This window comes from Galeopterus variegatus, unplaced genomic scaffold, assembly GCF_000696425.1.
Source record: "Galeopterus variegatus unplaced genomic scaffold, G_variegatus-3.0.2 Scaffold768, whole genome shotgun sequence".
NCBI classification, from domain to species: Eukaryota; Metazoa; Chordata; class Mammalia; order Dermoptera; family Cynocephalidae; genus Galeopterus; species Galeopterus variegatus.
Genome location: NW_007726879.1, coordinates 328,347 through 344,265, shown reverse-complemented (window position 1 = coordinate 344,265; position 15,919 = coordinate 328,347). Strand labels below are relative to the sequence as shown.

The following is a 15,919-nucleotide window of genomic DNA, read 5'->3' as shown; positions in this document are numbered from 1 at the left end:
GACTTAGACATAATACTTTGGATAGCATATTTGAAGCCTATAATGAAATATTTTATGATAAATAAAACCAGTGATTGAATTATATTCCAACAGGAAAAAAACAAATTTTTTAAAATCTTCACTATGTATCATTTTGCCCACTTATTTCATTTTATAGCTTTACGACTATTTATCAATATAGAAATTCAGCTTGTTTCTATTTTGGATAGTGATATCTAAACTCCATCATGTTCAAATATCTAAAATAAGCTACTCAATTTAAAGAATCAATCTCAAAATAGATTGCACTCCTGGGATATATTGATTTCTAGTGATAGAATATATTTCATGACTGTTTTTGTAATATATTTCATTATAATGCAATATATGACAAACACTGAAATAAAAATGTATCTGTGTACTGAATAGAGAAATACAAAAAAAAAAAGATGAGTAAATAGGAAAAAAAAAAAAGAAAGATAACTCTAAAACCTTGGGGCTTTAATTAAGGGGAGGGAGAGTGTCCATTACAGAACATCTGAGTTCTGGATGAAATGCAAATGACGAAGGACTAAGGAAGATTGAGAGCAAAATATTCATTAAAAATTGTGCTAAAATGTTATAATTGTATTAAAATGTTTACTAAAATGTTAATTTTTTATTCAGTGATATTTATAACAATTTTAAATATGCCTTAACCCTCATCTCCAGGAATTCACGGACTGTCCATCCAGTTATAGTAGCCCTGGAAAGTTGCGGGTCTCATCCTTCCAGCTCTTGCCTCTCTTAAGTCTCAGGCGGTGAGGAGCAGGCCAAAGTGTGTGGTCTCTCCCCACGAGCATATCCTCAAGAGGAAGAAGAGTAAGAAGTGGGGATCCTCAGGCCCAGCCCCTTTCCTGCACCAGACCTTTCTATTAACTCACTGCAACTCTGAGGGCAAAGTTAGAAACATGGTCACAGTGAGGATTGTTTAGGGAAAATACCTGCACGTGCAGAGCAGTGCAGGAAAATGTCATCTTTTCCAAATAGAGATATGTTATAAAATCACACCAAAGTGTGTTCTAGGAGCAAATAGTCAATATCTAAAGATTTGTTCGTGTGTAACGACTTTAAAGAATAGTTTTTATCCTGAGTGACATAAAAAACAAGTGCAGTTTGACCACTGCTTTCGAATGTATGGAATTTTAAAAGCCATAATTAAATTTTTAGCAGAAATAGTTAATTTTTTCTCCTTTGTGAGTTATTTTTGAAATTTTAATCTAAAAGCGCTTCCTATAAGAATGTATCTTTTGGTTGTCATATTGCTAAATAAGCATTTTTTCAGATATTTTGTTTAAATACAGAATATATTTTTTGTTGTAATAAAACGATACATGATTAATTTCCACAGTAGTATTAACTTACCAATATAATAATTAGTATTTTAGTAACCACATAACATATAAGCAACGGTGCCTACAAAGTAGTTCACTTAGCTGGAAAGTTTTACAGAACATTTTTCTTCAGTGTGTCTCTCTCAAAGAGAGAACAGAGGTCAGAAGTTAGAGAGTAAGATACAGTAGGAATAGAATGTTGGTTAGATTTTTTTCTATTTCTTACATCTACATAACTATAATAATTCTGAATATCCTCATATCATTTCAGAAATAGTCAATTCTCACTTTTCTCTGTGTAAATTATGTTCTGTATAAAGTATCCACAGATAGTTTTAAATTCTATATCATATCTCACCTTTTTTCAAAATTGATTACCAGCCTTTCTTCTCATTTTCACTTGGTCTGTTCTTAGGAATTACAAATTCCTTTTACTTTAGTTTAACTATAACATAATTAAGTAAGTAATTATGCCTCTCTCTCTCTCTCTCTCTCTCACACACACACAAACACACACACACACACACACACACACACACATTAAGGAATTATGAATAATTACTTGAAAACGCAGGAACTACTTTCTCTTTTAGAGTACATATTGAGTTTAAAAAAAAATAAAGGAAAATAAATATTTTCTGAAGCTTCCTATGCAGGAAATCATTAACAGAAATGGCACTAAAAGGGAAAAGGGACTAACATACTGATATTTAAAATTAAATAACTACTTATACATCTTAAGATTATTTATGCCCATTTCTCTCTATATATCTCTATCTTTATTTCTATCTTTGTGTTTCTCTAGTAAAGAATATGAAAAATCTGAAGTTAATTCAGTATTGTTAATTAGCTTTTAATAGTTTAAAAGGCACTTATCTACTAAACTTATTTGAAACTATTTATGTAAATAATAGTAAAGGTTAAAGAGAATAAAATGAGATGAAAATTGCTATGACAGTTGATCTTAATAATGGTGTTCCTGGCAACCAAGGCAAAAGATATATGTTAAGTTGTAGAATATTAGATATTTGGGGTCTTTTATACAGCAAAGTGATAAGATAGATAAATCATCTGACCACTTTTTGACAAATATATTCTGAGTTACTTATGATAGTGCATAGAAGGAAGACCTTCCTTAAAGGAACACTCAGATCATTGATAAAGACAGACATTTGAATTGATAATACATTTTATTGTGGTTTAGAACCACATTACTTGGGTGTGGTCCATGGACCACAACATCAACATGACCTTGGAGCTTGTTAGAAATGTGGAATCTCATATTCTATCCCAGATTAATTAATCAGAATCTACATTTTCACAGGATCCGTAGGTGATTTATATGCACGTTAAGTATGTACAACACCATATAAAGTATCTATATAAATTTAAAGTACACTCAACTGTTTCAGGAATCTCATTCCTGAGAATTAATCTTACAAAAATAATGGCAGGAGTTTGTAACTATACATACCAAATATGTCCAAAAATATTTATTATAGCATTGTTTCTGAACAGCTCCAAGATTAGAAGTAACTGAATTGTATTTCACTCAGAGTAGATTCAATGCCACCTAACCTTGAAACTACTTATTTCCAGTTTCTCCCTCCTCCCCACCCTCCCCCCGTCATTGTGTTATCAGGAGTATTATTGTATCTGGGAAATGGAAATTTTGTGACTTTTTTCTTTTTTGGGGGGAGGTAACTTTTAACCATAAGGTCAGCAACTTTTCTTCAGAATGTTTTACAAAACATATTATCTTTTTTTGTCAAAGCTGTATAAAGTTAGCTATGTTCTTCCCAGAATATCTTGCCAATTGGTGTTAAGCCAACATGTTATGGAGCCAATCTAAATGTCCATCAATGGGTATTTGGATAAAGAAGGCATGGTATATTTACACAATGGCATACTAGTCAGCCGTAAAAAAGTACAAAATTCTGCAATTGTGGCAACATGGATGAGCTTGGAGAAAATTAAATGAAATAAGCCAGGTACAGAAGGAGATATACTGCATATTCTCACTCATATTTGGAAACTGAAAAAGTTGACCTCACAGTAGAAGAGACTGTGTTGCTCCCGCGCCTCGCTCAGCCAGTGAGCGGGAACCGGTCTGTATGTGGGATCTGAACCCTCAGGCGGGAGCGCCGCCGCGCTTCCCAAGCGGCGCACTTATCCAGTGCGCCACCAGGCCGGCCCCAACATATCTGTTTTTTAACTGTCTTTATATATTTGATTCTGTTTCTCACCAGAAGCCTATTTTTCTAAGATTGTTTTTTTCTTATGTCTACTTCTTTCTAAAACAGCCTTTTTTTCTGTAATGCAATATTAGCAGATTAGTGGATAAATTTCACCAGGCTGGATACCTTTAACAATGTCAAAGGATGGTGATTAGTAGTGAGAGCAAAGTAAAATTGCAAACCAAATATAATTTTAAAAAAAACAGCAATACCTAAAATATTGTAAGACTAGTAAAACAAATAATATGGTCCCTCATTACAAAACAAGGGACAACATTTTTGAGGTCAATGGTTGCATCAAAAGCAAAACCTGAGTTCTGGTCAAGATGGCAGAATAGACAGTCCCCAATGTCACTCTCTCCCATAAATCAACCAATTTACTACATTAAAAATGTAACAACAGCCAAGCTGGGGCTGCTGGAGCTCAGGGGAAGAGGAGGAGAGACCTACAGAGTTCATGAAAGTGAGAGAAGCCACGATGAGAGAAAGAACTGCTCAGAGTGTTTTGGGCCTTGGACACTTTAAGGCTAGAGCTGCTGAGCACATGGAGCAGGAGCCGGCAGAAGCTGCAGCTGTGCCCTTCAGATGGAGTTGGTTAGAGGTGACAGAGGAGAAGAGGACCTTGGTGGCCCCCAGGACAGCAAGATCACAAACAGTGTTCCCATGGACCCACACAGGAGCAAGGAGCCAGAACTGCTGAAAAAGGGGAGCCATTCAGAGGCTGGTGAGTCATCGCAAGGGACCAACACAGGGCCCATCTCAGGAGAAGTGTTTGGAGCACGGGAGGTGGGGGAGATGGGCCAACCAGGAGAACACTGGGACACAGCAAGGACAGCAGATCCGCCCCCCAATCAGTGCAGGACCACTCAGAGGAGACTGGTCAGGAATGTAGAATTTCATGGAGTGCAGTTTGATGAAAAAACTCAGGCCCAGATTAGAGTTTCTGCACGACCCAAGTGCACCGGGTCTCTGGAGAGCCAGAAGTACCTATAAGATCAAGCCTTCCCTAGGGAAACAGAAGCAAAGCAAACAAAACAAAACAAAAAAGCTCAACCACACAGCTCAAGTACTGGGTCCTACAGGAAGTTTTCCAGTTTTAGAAGTAAGCAAAGGACAAAAATTTAGTTCTGGCCCAGGCACACCACTAGTGCCTTGGGGCCCACCAGGATACCTGGGGGCATGGATCTGGGGACCAGAGCCAGGCACTCCACCAGTGCCAAGGAGCATGCCAAAAACATCACTTTCATGTGGGTGGCCCACCACAGCCACCACAATAACCAAGGAGGCCATGAAAGTGGCTAGACAGCACTACCACTATGCAGATGGTCCACCAGCCACGGGAGTGAATTGACACAAGGAAAGCCACCAGCAGAGACCAAAGAAGAGAAGAAGATGTCTCTCTCCACAAAGCCTATTGCAGAGTGACAGAAGATGGATCTCCTCTATGATAATATTGGGGGACCTGAACACACTCGTCAGCATTGGACAGATCATCTGGGCAACAAATCAACAGAGTAACCATTACTGTTTCAGAGGAAGAGAAGAAATTAAGGGTTATCAGTGGTGAGAGTGGGGAGGGAAAAGGAGATAGAGATTGGACAAGGGGCATAAAGAATAAGGACAATTTGTAACAATATACATAGTAGTAATATTGATTTGATCAATATATGTCAGCACTGAATCCCAGAAATATGTATAATCAATTATGATTCAATAAAAACAAAATCAGCAGCTGAGAAGGAGTAAAATAAGACAGCTTCCTGAATACTGCTGAATGGGGCAGCAGATTACAAAATAGCAAAGCCTAAAGGTCTATGGAATAATATAGTGCAGCCAGAAGAAATTTAAAGAGAAAGGAGAAAAAGCTTCACAGAATAATGGCAACCAAAGCCAGAAGCATGTCCCCTCACAGACGGGTCCAGTTCAGAATTTCCCTGACTTAAGAACTAGAAGTGGACTTTTCCACTTTCAGGAACGGTGAATCATATTAGAACACATTGTACAGTCAGGCTCACCAAATGTTTGTGAAATATTGAGTAATCTTTACTTTAAGGCTTAAGAAATTTGGATTCTGCCACAAAACATTCTGAAGAATAAATCGTTAAAAAAAAAAGATAGGAAAATACCCTGTTTTCTCTCATATTTCTCAGATGTTGGGACAAGCGTAAGCTCGCCTACCATGGTAGATGTTATAACCATCATTGTCTATTGCAGTGCATCCTTCCATAATTATTTCATGATTTTCTGCTATTATAACTTGAGCTAGAATAATCCCTCACTAGGACAGTTCTGTTTCTGTATGTAGAGCCAATTGAAATTAGGCTTGAATATGCAATTAAAGGATTGTTCAGGATCTTCCCCTCCAGCTTTCTTGCCGTCCATGTCTTGGCCGTTCTGGTGCTTATTTAGCACCTCTGCTAGGATGTTAGGAGAGAAAATGATGCAGATGAATTCAACAATTTATTTTTGTTTTCCAGCAGGACCACTATCCAATATCGGCTTTAATTAGATTTGAAGACTACTTCTAAGTTTCATTTATTTGAACTCCCCACCCACCCTATTTTATAGATTCTGCCTTAGGCAATAAAAATTCAATTAAAAAAAAAGCAAAACCTACAAACAAATTACATGTAAGTCGTATTTGTATTTGCAATGTTTATTCCTGTGAGAAGGACTTTTCACTCAAATAGCATTTTTTCATAAGTAAAAACTCATATTAAAGCAAAACAGACATTTACAATAAGATCTTCAAATCCAAAGAAGTTGAATGAACAGGAAGATATCTGCCATAAAAGCATATTTTGGAGGGGAGGGGGTTGTAATGTATACATTATAGGTTAGTAGACTAACCCAAAGGTAGCAGCAATCATAAAATAATATACAGCCAACCTATAAGAGTCAGCTCCATTAAAGTAAAAAAAAAAGAAAAAGAAAAAGAAAAAAAATGACCGCAAATCTCAATGAATTATAGCAATAATGGTTGTTCTTGCTAATAGTATATGTTGTTGGCTGTGAGTACTCTGTGATTCTGCTCTGTCTCCTCATTCTGGGAATCCAGCTGAAGGAAAAGGCCCTCTTTGGAACGTGCTGTCCTCCTTGCAGAGGGAAAAAGCAAGAGAACAGGTGTGACTTTGTGATGCGTCTTAAAACTTGCACTAGATCATGGCCTACATTTGGCTCGCTTATACTCCACTGACCAAAGCACTCTCCTTTTCAATATCAAAATAGAGAAAATATATTCATGAACTGCTCATGGTTCTTTTTTACAAGGGACCATTAATCCACGTATCCATGTCTGTATCCATGATGATACAGTAAATAATTGCAAAGAATAATACAATCTACCACATCATCATTACTAATTTAACCCTAGTATTCTTTTAATCATTTTCTTATCCATTGTTTTTGTTTTAACTTTTTGAGACTATTACTTACCTCTATTCTCAATACCTGTGTAAGAGAATACGAATTAAGAAAATACAGGTGAAAAGTAATAGTCTGACATTTCTTTAATTTTTTTTACTCTTGGAATCGACACAGATGATTTGAAGATCAGGATGGGAAAATATATAAATATAAGGGCCACACATATCAAAAGCGTTTAATCCTTTGTGCCAATCACAGTATAACATTAAATTTTAGTTTGGGGAGAGTTTTTTTATTGTCCTCTGTTTCTCATTCTCTATGAAAGCATCCTTCAATATATGCTTTTAATGTCTATAAGCTACCACAGAATTTTAGTTGTATAAGACACAGCTGCATGATTTGTATGTGAAATAATCACATTTTTTAATACCCACAATCATTAATCCTTTTCACTTTCTAACAGACTCAGAATGTTGTATTGTTTCCAAAATCACATTTAGTTTTTACAAAATGTGTGGATGTCCTTTGGAACCCATGTCATGCTTATAAGCTACAGCTGGTTTAAAAAAATGAATAAAAATGTCTTTTAAAACAAATGTTTTAGTTGATTGAATAACACCATTTTAGTTTTCAAATCTGAATGTTTTGTGTCATTTACATATAATTCTGATGAACTTTTATAATTGAATACTTGAGTGGAAATTTACAGTAAAAGCTGAGAATGCATTATTCTTTCTCAAGACTGGCTGTAAAAATCTCAAAGAGGGCGAAGAATATAAACATCAAAAAAACATTGTGGTTATGTATAATTTAAAAAAAAAAAGTTATCTTAGAGGAAAGAAATAGGCTTATTCTCCATGAAGACTGAGTGACCTTGTCAAAATATCTTAGATATTTAACAATCCATGATTTATAAAACTTGGAATTTAGCACAAACTAGCCAGCTTTCATCAAACAGTTCTGGCCTGTTGTAAGTAAGGGTTTAAAACAGGAGGTTCATAAAAAAAACAACTACGGCCATTTAAACTGCAGATTTAAGCTGCTTTATATGCTTCACTGCAGGGGAAGTTTCTGCATACATGGATTAATGTTCCACTCGACAGAAGGACCATGAGCAATTTATGAATAGATTCTCTCTATCAGGCTGTCGGAAATGATAACCCACTACTGTCTTTAATAATCCCATAAATCTTGATTACAAGACTCACTAGAAAACAATTCTAAGTCCAGGTTCTTGTGGTGAAATTCAGTATCTATGAAATTCTAACTTACAAAAATTTAAAACCTCCTAATTTATGGTTTATCTCTTAAAAAAAGAACAGGAAAGGAGAAGAAACCAACATTTATTGTACACATAATATGTGTTCTGCCAGGGACTATAAAGGAATTATATTGCTTAATTTTCCCAAAGAGTTGAGAGAAGGATATCTCCTCTGTTTTAGAGATGGGAAAGCTAAAAGCATGTGCAATGTTAGCAAAGTCCCACAGTCATTAAAAGAGGAAGATGTGCAGTCAGGATTTGTCCTTACTTACATACACCTGACTGCAATAGCCCTGTTTTCTTTTCCTTCACTATATCATGTTGCCTCCAGAATTCTTTAATTTAATTCACCCAAATTAAAAAATAAATAAATAAACAATAGAATTAGTAATAAATGGATTCATATTTACAACAGCACGTCGTTATTTTTCACTTTCCTTTCTGTCTGAAATATGTATTCTTTAGGGTAAAAGTAGGAAGACACCTCAATCTGTAACTTACAAACCAACGTGGACACTGAAAAAACAAAGGAAACATTTTTGAATCTCTCGTAGGAAGAGAATGAAAACCCCTCTTATTATTCATGATGATGATTTTAGACCAGTGTTGCCCTATGTTCATCTTGGATTGCTTAAACATTTGTAAGTGTTTGTTTTATCATTTTGTTGTTACCAATGGGACCATTCTAAAATAGTGATCCTACCTCTTGTTACTGTCATTTTTCAATTGTGTCATGGGACAGTCTAACATTTGCAAAATATTCTTAGGTCAAGTCAGTTTTAATTTACTCTTTAAAATAAGCATATGTTACTCCTCTCTTTTGCGATGAGATATGACTCAATTGGAGTCCTATTAAGAAGAGATTAACGATATGAAATACTTCCTGGAAGGCAAAGACAAGAAAGAAATACAGTAGTTAAAGGGCTATTTTGGGGAGACGTTTATTCCTGGTATATGGATGCAGCCTGTCTGAACAATGCTAATGAATTCATAAAAGAAGTAGAAAGGCAGACCTCTGTTCATCATAAATAAGACAAAATAGCTAAAATTACTAGAAATGTCTAGGTATAGGATGCATTGCTTTTTGCAGTTCTAAAGAATTATGTTGCACAAGAGAATAATAGCATGCTAACAACTTTTGAATTCTGGTCATATTTTAAACCCTTTACAGATACCTGCATCAAGCCTACAGCCTCTCTTTGAGGAAAGAATTACTGTGCTCATATTACATAAGAGGAAACTGAGTCTTGCTAAATGATTCAGGATCATTCAGTTACTAAATTGAAGACAGCATTAGAACCCAAATCTGATTGACAGTGAAAGCTGGTACACTTACATCTGAACTATAATAGCTCATTCTACATTTCTCTCTTTCAGGACCTCATAAATCCAGTGAATGTATCTCTTCTAGTGGTCTAATTATCCCTTCTGCTCAACAACTTGTAGTTTTTTTAATTAATGTTTGAACACCTCCAGTAATGAGAGAATTCAGTCTACAAAGGGAGACCTAGTGAAAATGACTCTTTTCATATATTTAAATGTTGTTTTTGCATGCCCAGAAGGAAAAACAAGTGTCTAATTAGTCAATTGAGCCAATGTTTTGAATTTAATGTATTAGCAAATCAAAGAATATGTTAGATATATTGTTTAAAGCTGGTAAGCTTCCTTCCAAATACAGGACTATGTAGAAAACATTGTGAATGCAGCAAGGCTAACCTTGGATACTTTTCCAAAAATTTTAGATCTATTTTCCAAATGGAATCATATGGGAAACTGCCCAATCATCTAGAATTTTATTTTAGCTATAATGTTAGTGGTGAACTTACCAATTAGTCAAGAAAAACTTTATTATGAATTAAAGTTTTTTAAACCTAAGCCAGATATAGAATGAGAGCTGTGAACACTAAAATATTATGATTTTTTCTTAAATGAATTTTCAAACCCAAAGTTGACAGACTCATATGTACAATAAATATCCATATACCAATATGAAACCTTATACTATATAAAACCATACTACTACTACGACTATTCCTACTCAAAAATAGACTACAGAATGACGTTTGTTGATTTTTTGTGCTTCTGTCTTCAGAATATGTTACAAAAATTGATTTATATTCAAAATATTGTGTTCTTAAGGGTCTAAAAAATTATGTTTACAAGCTGGTTATGTAACTAGTAACAATGGCCTCTATTTTTAATTTTTAGGATTTTTTTTCTATTTGATTTAATTTAATTTTATAAGTAAATAACTTTTCAAAAAAATGTTTCCAGCGCTTACAAACTATTACAAGGTATATTCAGAAAACTCTTTCTTCCAAGGCATTACTCCATACTGCTCCCTCTCTTACTCTTTAGATAAACAATTATATAAGTTTTTGGTTAATTTCCAGTGTTTTATATTTTTTTATTTTTAAATAATAAGAAATATAGACATCCAAGGGTACTTCAAAAAGTTCCTAGAAAGATTCATATTATCTTTTAATTCTATTTTTCCAGGAACTTTTTGAAATGCCCTCGTGTATTTGTGTTTTCCCCTTTTTTATAAAAAAAAAGCCACTTGTTAAACATATTTTTATCAGCTTTACTTTTTTCATATCAGTGTGTAGAAATCGTCCTTGCTGCTTACTTATGGCTGCACAGTATTCTATTGTATGGCTGGAATGTAGTTTATTTTTACTGATAGGCATCTATGTTGTTTGCAAATGTTAAAAATAAAACCACAATGAGAACTCTTTTGCATAGTTGAGACAGTGTTTCATCGGGATGGATTTTTAAAAATAGGATGGCAAAGTTGATTATTGCTAACTGTCGTGGTCTTTTACCTGCCCGTAATCTTGCCAACTGGGCCAATTGTCGAGCTCTTTTACCTGCCCCATAATCCTGTCAACTATGCCAATTGTCAAGCTAGGGCTGGGTCTAGAGCTCACAGACCTTTCAAGCCCATTGTCCAAACTGGGTCATAAATCCTTCACATGCCAGGCTGGGTGCCCAGATCCTTCATACGCAGGTCTATGAGCTAGGTAACTGGCAAACAGGTCCTTGGAAGCTGTAGGTTCAGGAGTATGGCTGTGTGCATGGTGGCCTCCTTAGGCTGATGCCAGCCAAGGTCAGGGCACCGCACATGCACACTAACTCCCACGGCACTGCACGTGCACAGTAATTCCACCCCATACACAATTTGCTTACACAGAATGTGCTGCACCACCCTCAACCTGACCTAAGGCAAGGGGGCCTGATTATTCTATTTTCCCAACACTAACTATTGCTAAATTTCCCTTTATGTGAGTTATATCATTTTGCAATCCCACCATGAATACATCAAAAGGCCTGTTTACTTCCTGTTTGCCAACAGCTTTGCCCAAGTTGTCAAACTTTTAGATTTTTGCAAATTCTGTGATTGCAATATAGTATATCAATATATTTTTTAATTTGCATTTCTCATGCTATGGCTTAGATTACCTTTTCAAATTTATATGGGCCATTTTTATCTCTTCTTATCTGAACACTCTTTGCCTATCTCTTTCTGTTTTTCGGTCTGAATCTTTTTATTTTTTCTTTTTCTTGATTTTTAGAAGCTGTGGAAATGTTAGTTAACTTTAGGCCTATGTAGTGGATTGAATTTTGTCTCCCCAAAACTCTCTGAAGCTTAAATTGTGTCCCCCAAGTTTTATGTATTAGAAACTTGGTCCCGACTGTGACTGTTAAGAGGGTGGGAAATCCTATTATGGCAATTGAAAGGTGGGGCCTTAAAGAGGTGATTGGATTGTAGGACCGTGCAGTAGTGAATGGATTAACAATGGTGGTTATGGATGTGGTTTAGTGGGCTTTAAAAAGAGAATGAATGAGGAGGTTGGTTCTCTCTGCCCTCTCTGCTCCTTCTGGTTCTGATTTTAATGGGAATGTCTTCTGGGTTCAATGATGGTGTTTAGGCCGAGGATACTATATTTTACCGTTTCAAAGAATTAAACATTTTCTAATTTATTAATTCCTACTTAATTAAGAATAGTTATAATTATTCATCAAGTGCATTTTAAGCATTCATGGAGATCAGGATTTTTCTTTCTACGTATGTTAATATCCTGAATTGTAGTAATGGTTTCCAAATCCTGAGCCACCCTTACACTACTAGAATAGTCCTATTGTCATGAGATATGAGTTTTTAAAATTTACCGTTGGAAATTGTTATTACTTTATTTATCATTTGGCATTAATATTCATAAATGGTAATATTACCTGTTGTGTAATATCTGTTACCTGTTGTTGTTGTGTGCGTATATGTAATCTTTTCCAGATACAGTATTTGTGCCAATTTTACCATCAGTTTATGAAAGTGAACTTGGAAATTTTCCTTTATTTCACATGCTCTGGAATCATTTTCATTAGTATCAAATATTTTGATCTTTAAGGTTTTGGCAGAATTTCTAGTGTGTGTGTGTGTGTGTGTGTGTGTGTGTGTGTGTATTATGATGCTTAAATTTTTTTGCAAAATGTTTTACATAATCTTTTTATATTTTTTAAAAAAATATTGTTCATTTTGTTATATGTTTACTCTGTCAATTCTTCATGTAATTTTTAACTACATAAAAAAAGGAGGTTGACTAGTTGTTGTTGTATTTTTCTACTTTTTATCTCAAAATAAGCTATTTTGGGGGTTATTATTTCTACTCCTTTTTCACACATTACTACCTGTTTTTATCTTTGTAGTTACTTCATTTTATTTTATGTAAGCTTATTTCTGTCATACTTCCTTTGGTTTGAGAGTAACGTAGTTAACACATGTATGTTCATGATCTATGTAACACACATATGAATATTTCTCTGAGCACTGCTTTAACTGTATCCGTTAGATTCTAACATATAAGGCTTTTCTTGATAATTTGCAATTTTGCCTTTATTTATACTATCATTTAAAAATTATATAGTAGGATTTTTTTCGATAAAGAATGGCTTTTTTATCTTCCATTATTTGTTAGTTTATTATATTGCAGTCGGTGAATGATACCACATTATTTTCAAATTTTTGGACTTCACTAAAGATTTCCTTATAACAGTATATGTGGTCTCCCTTTGTAAATATGCGATATACTCTTAAAAATAAGGGTTATATTCATCTATTATTAATATAAGGTTTCATATTTACTTACAAGATCTATCTTATTAAATATGTTGTATAGATTCTCTATTGTTGCTGTTTAACCCCCACCAAATCTATTTAGCTCCTAACATTCACAGTGTATGTCTGTTGCTCCTGTATTTTCTACTTTATTAAAAGTGTTGCTGTTAAAACAATTTTGCAGGTATTGGTAACTTGCTCTCTGCAGTATTTTTCTTTTTTCTCATTTAATAATTATGGCCAAATTCTACATTATCTATTTTGAAGGTCATTACCTTTGCTTTATTTTCATTTACATTTACAAGATATCTTTGTAATTTTCCTTTCAATCTTACTTAATAAGATATATTGCTTGCATAAGTCATAAAGCTGCCATGTGAGTTCGTAGATCACCACAAAACTGATGTGCTTTCTATATCCATGAACAGGGTGTTTGTTTTAATACTTTCACAACTTGGTACATGGGCAAGTTTTTCCCAGATTCATTGCTCATTCTGAAATGCATTCACTCAAATTTCCACTGTTTGATCTTCTTCTGGGAGTAAATAATTGCTGGGGACTTTTTAAAATTTTTATAGAATATTATCTATGTATTCCCTTTAACTTTCAGATTCTTCCACCCCAAAGCTGTTTTACATGCACATGACCTCATGCTGTTGATGATTTGACCCACCTATTCATATTCTTAAGGGTATTTCTTCTTTCTTTAGCTATTCTACTCAATCTTCGTGATATCTAGTATGTCTGTTTAGGTCCCGATACTAATCAGAAATGTGATTTTCAGAAATAACATTTGTTAACAGCTTACTCTGTTATTTTGGCCTGATCTCTTGAAGAGACACATGAGCTCTTACTGAGGATCGGATTGTCACCTGGGCTATGTCATTTTAAAATTGATATTATATTTAAGATGGAAAGGAAGTACAAACTACTGTACTAGACAATCTTACTTGGCCTTTTAAAAAAATTGCTTTTCAGTTTGTAAGTGAGCACAATTCCACCCAAACAGATGGGTTTCTGAGAGAATGAGAAAAAAAAAAAATCAAGTATGACAATTATGTGCTAGATGAATATCCAGTAAAATTGAAGTCTGAAGATCACAAGTTCTTAATGTCTAACTTAAATGACATGGATGTCTTTTGTTCATTTGAACATTGAAAACTGCAGCTTGATTGTAATATACTTTAAATGTCACCTTTGAGAATTCATTGCCAGTACCTAAATCTTCCACAAAGTTTAGTGATTTCCAAAGGTACAATAGAAAACTGCTAATGCTTTGTCATGTTTCCATTTTGATATGCTGTTCTATGGTAAAAATTTCTGAGTAAATGCAATTTTATATTATGCACCCCACCTAAATTGATTTTACATATAATTTTATCTTAATTTGCTTTTGGGCCATATGAGCATTAGGTAAGCTAAACTACATGAGAAAGTCAAAGAAATCTAGAAAAATTCTTCTGCAAAAGCTAGGTGTTCAACAGTCATTAAATATGTACTTAAGCATTCAGTATCCCGGGCACTTTTCTAGGTACTTGGGAAAAATATTCATGAACAAAAAATGTAAATCTTCTTGCCCTTTTTGTGTTTCTCACTTGTTTGTTTTATTACATTTACAATCTGGGCTTCCCCACCTACAGACAAGAAAAAATAAAGTGTTCTAAGTGGAAAATGAAATAATTTGAAATATTATTAATGCAGGAGAGGAGTCACTCACAATTTTTGTGGACAAGCGGAAGCTGAGCAAACGATCTGAAGGAAGTGATTCCAGCACCAATAGCTCTTCGGTCACTCTGGAGACCCTACATCAACTAGCCGCTTCTTATTTCATTGACAGGGACAGCACCCTTCGGAGACTACACCACATTCAAATTGCATCCACTGCCATAAAGGTATGAATGAGTTTATGCTAAAATTATCTCATTTCATTGTTTTTCCTATCTCTAAAACACATTTCCTACATTTATCCAACTGATTTAAGCAATTGTGTTATAAAAATGTATTTAGCATTTTGTTTTGTTTTGAGTTATGTAATATATTTAAAATGAAATTGTATGTATTTTGATGTGCTTGTTTTTTCACTTAATAACTGAGTCAAGGTTTTTCACGGCCAAGTGTAACTGAGACAGATTTGAGCTGTGTAAGTTTATCCTGAGGTACATAGACTCCTCACAATGTATACATGGGTGAGACTTTTTATTTTTATAACATCAGTTTCTTTTGTAATTCTTATTTTATTTTACCCACTTAAAAATATTATCCTGAGAAGGAACTTTATTAGGCTCAAAGTAGTTGATGACACAAAATATTATTAAGAAGTTCAGATTTAAGAAATACTTTCCCCCAATGTTTTTAAGATACAGTTAAAAATTACAAGTGGTTGGTTAAAATTTTCCAGAAGTCAAAATACATCATAATCTAGAATTAGTGGTTCAACACCATGTGTTCACTAAAATCATTTGACTTTGATTATACTAAGGTTGACTTTACCAAACTGTGTGGGGGGGGGAGGGAGGGAGGGAGGGAGGGGGAGAGAGAGAGAGAGAGAGAGAGAGAGAGAGAGAGAGAGAGAGAGAGAGAGAGAGAG

The 15,919-nt window shown here is 34.5% G+C and overlaps 1 protein-coding gene across 3 annotated transcripts in view; it reads left to right on the top strand.

The window, feature by feature from the left end:
• The window catches only part of BRINP3 (bone morphogenetic protein/retinoic acid inducible neural-specific 3), a 396,539-nt gene that overhangs the window by 190,646 nt on the left and 189,974 nt on the right, over nt 1-15,919 (top strand). For all 3 annotated transcript variants that reach the window (XM_008572252.1, XM_008572253.1, XM_008572254.1), the window contains exon 4: nt 15,034-15,224. In XM_008572252.1, coding sequence (XP_008570474.1) covers nt 15,034-15,224 — 191 coding nt within the window. The remainder of the gene's footprint in view (nt 1-15,033; nt 15,225-15,919) is intronic.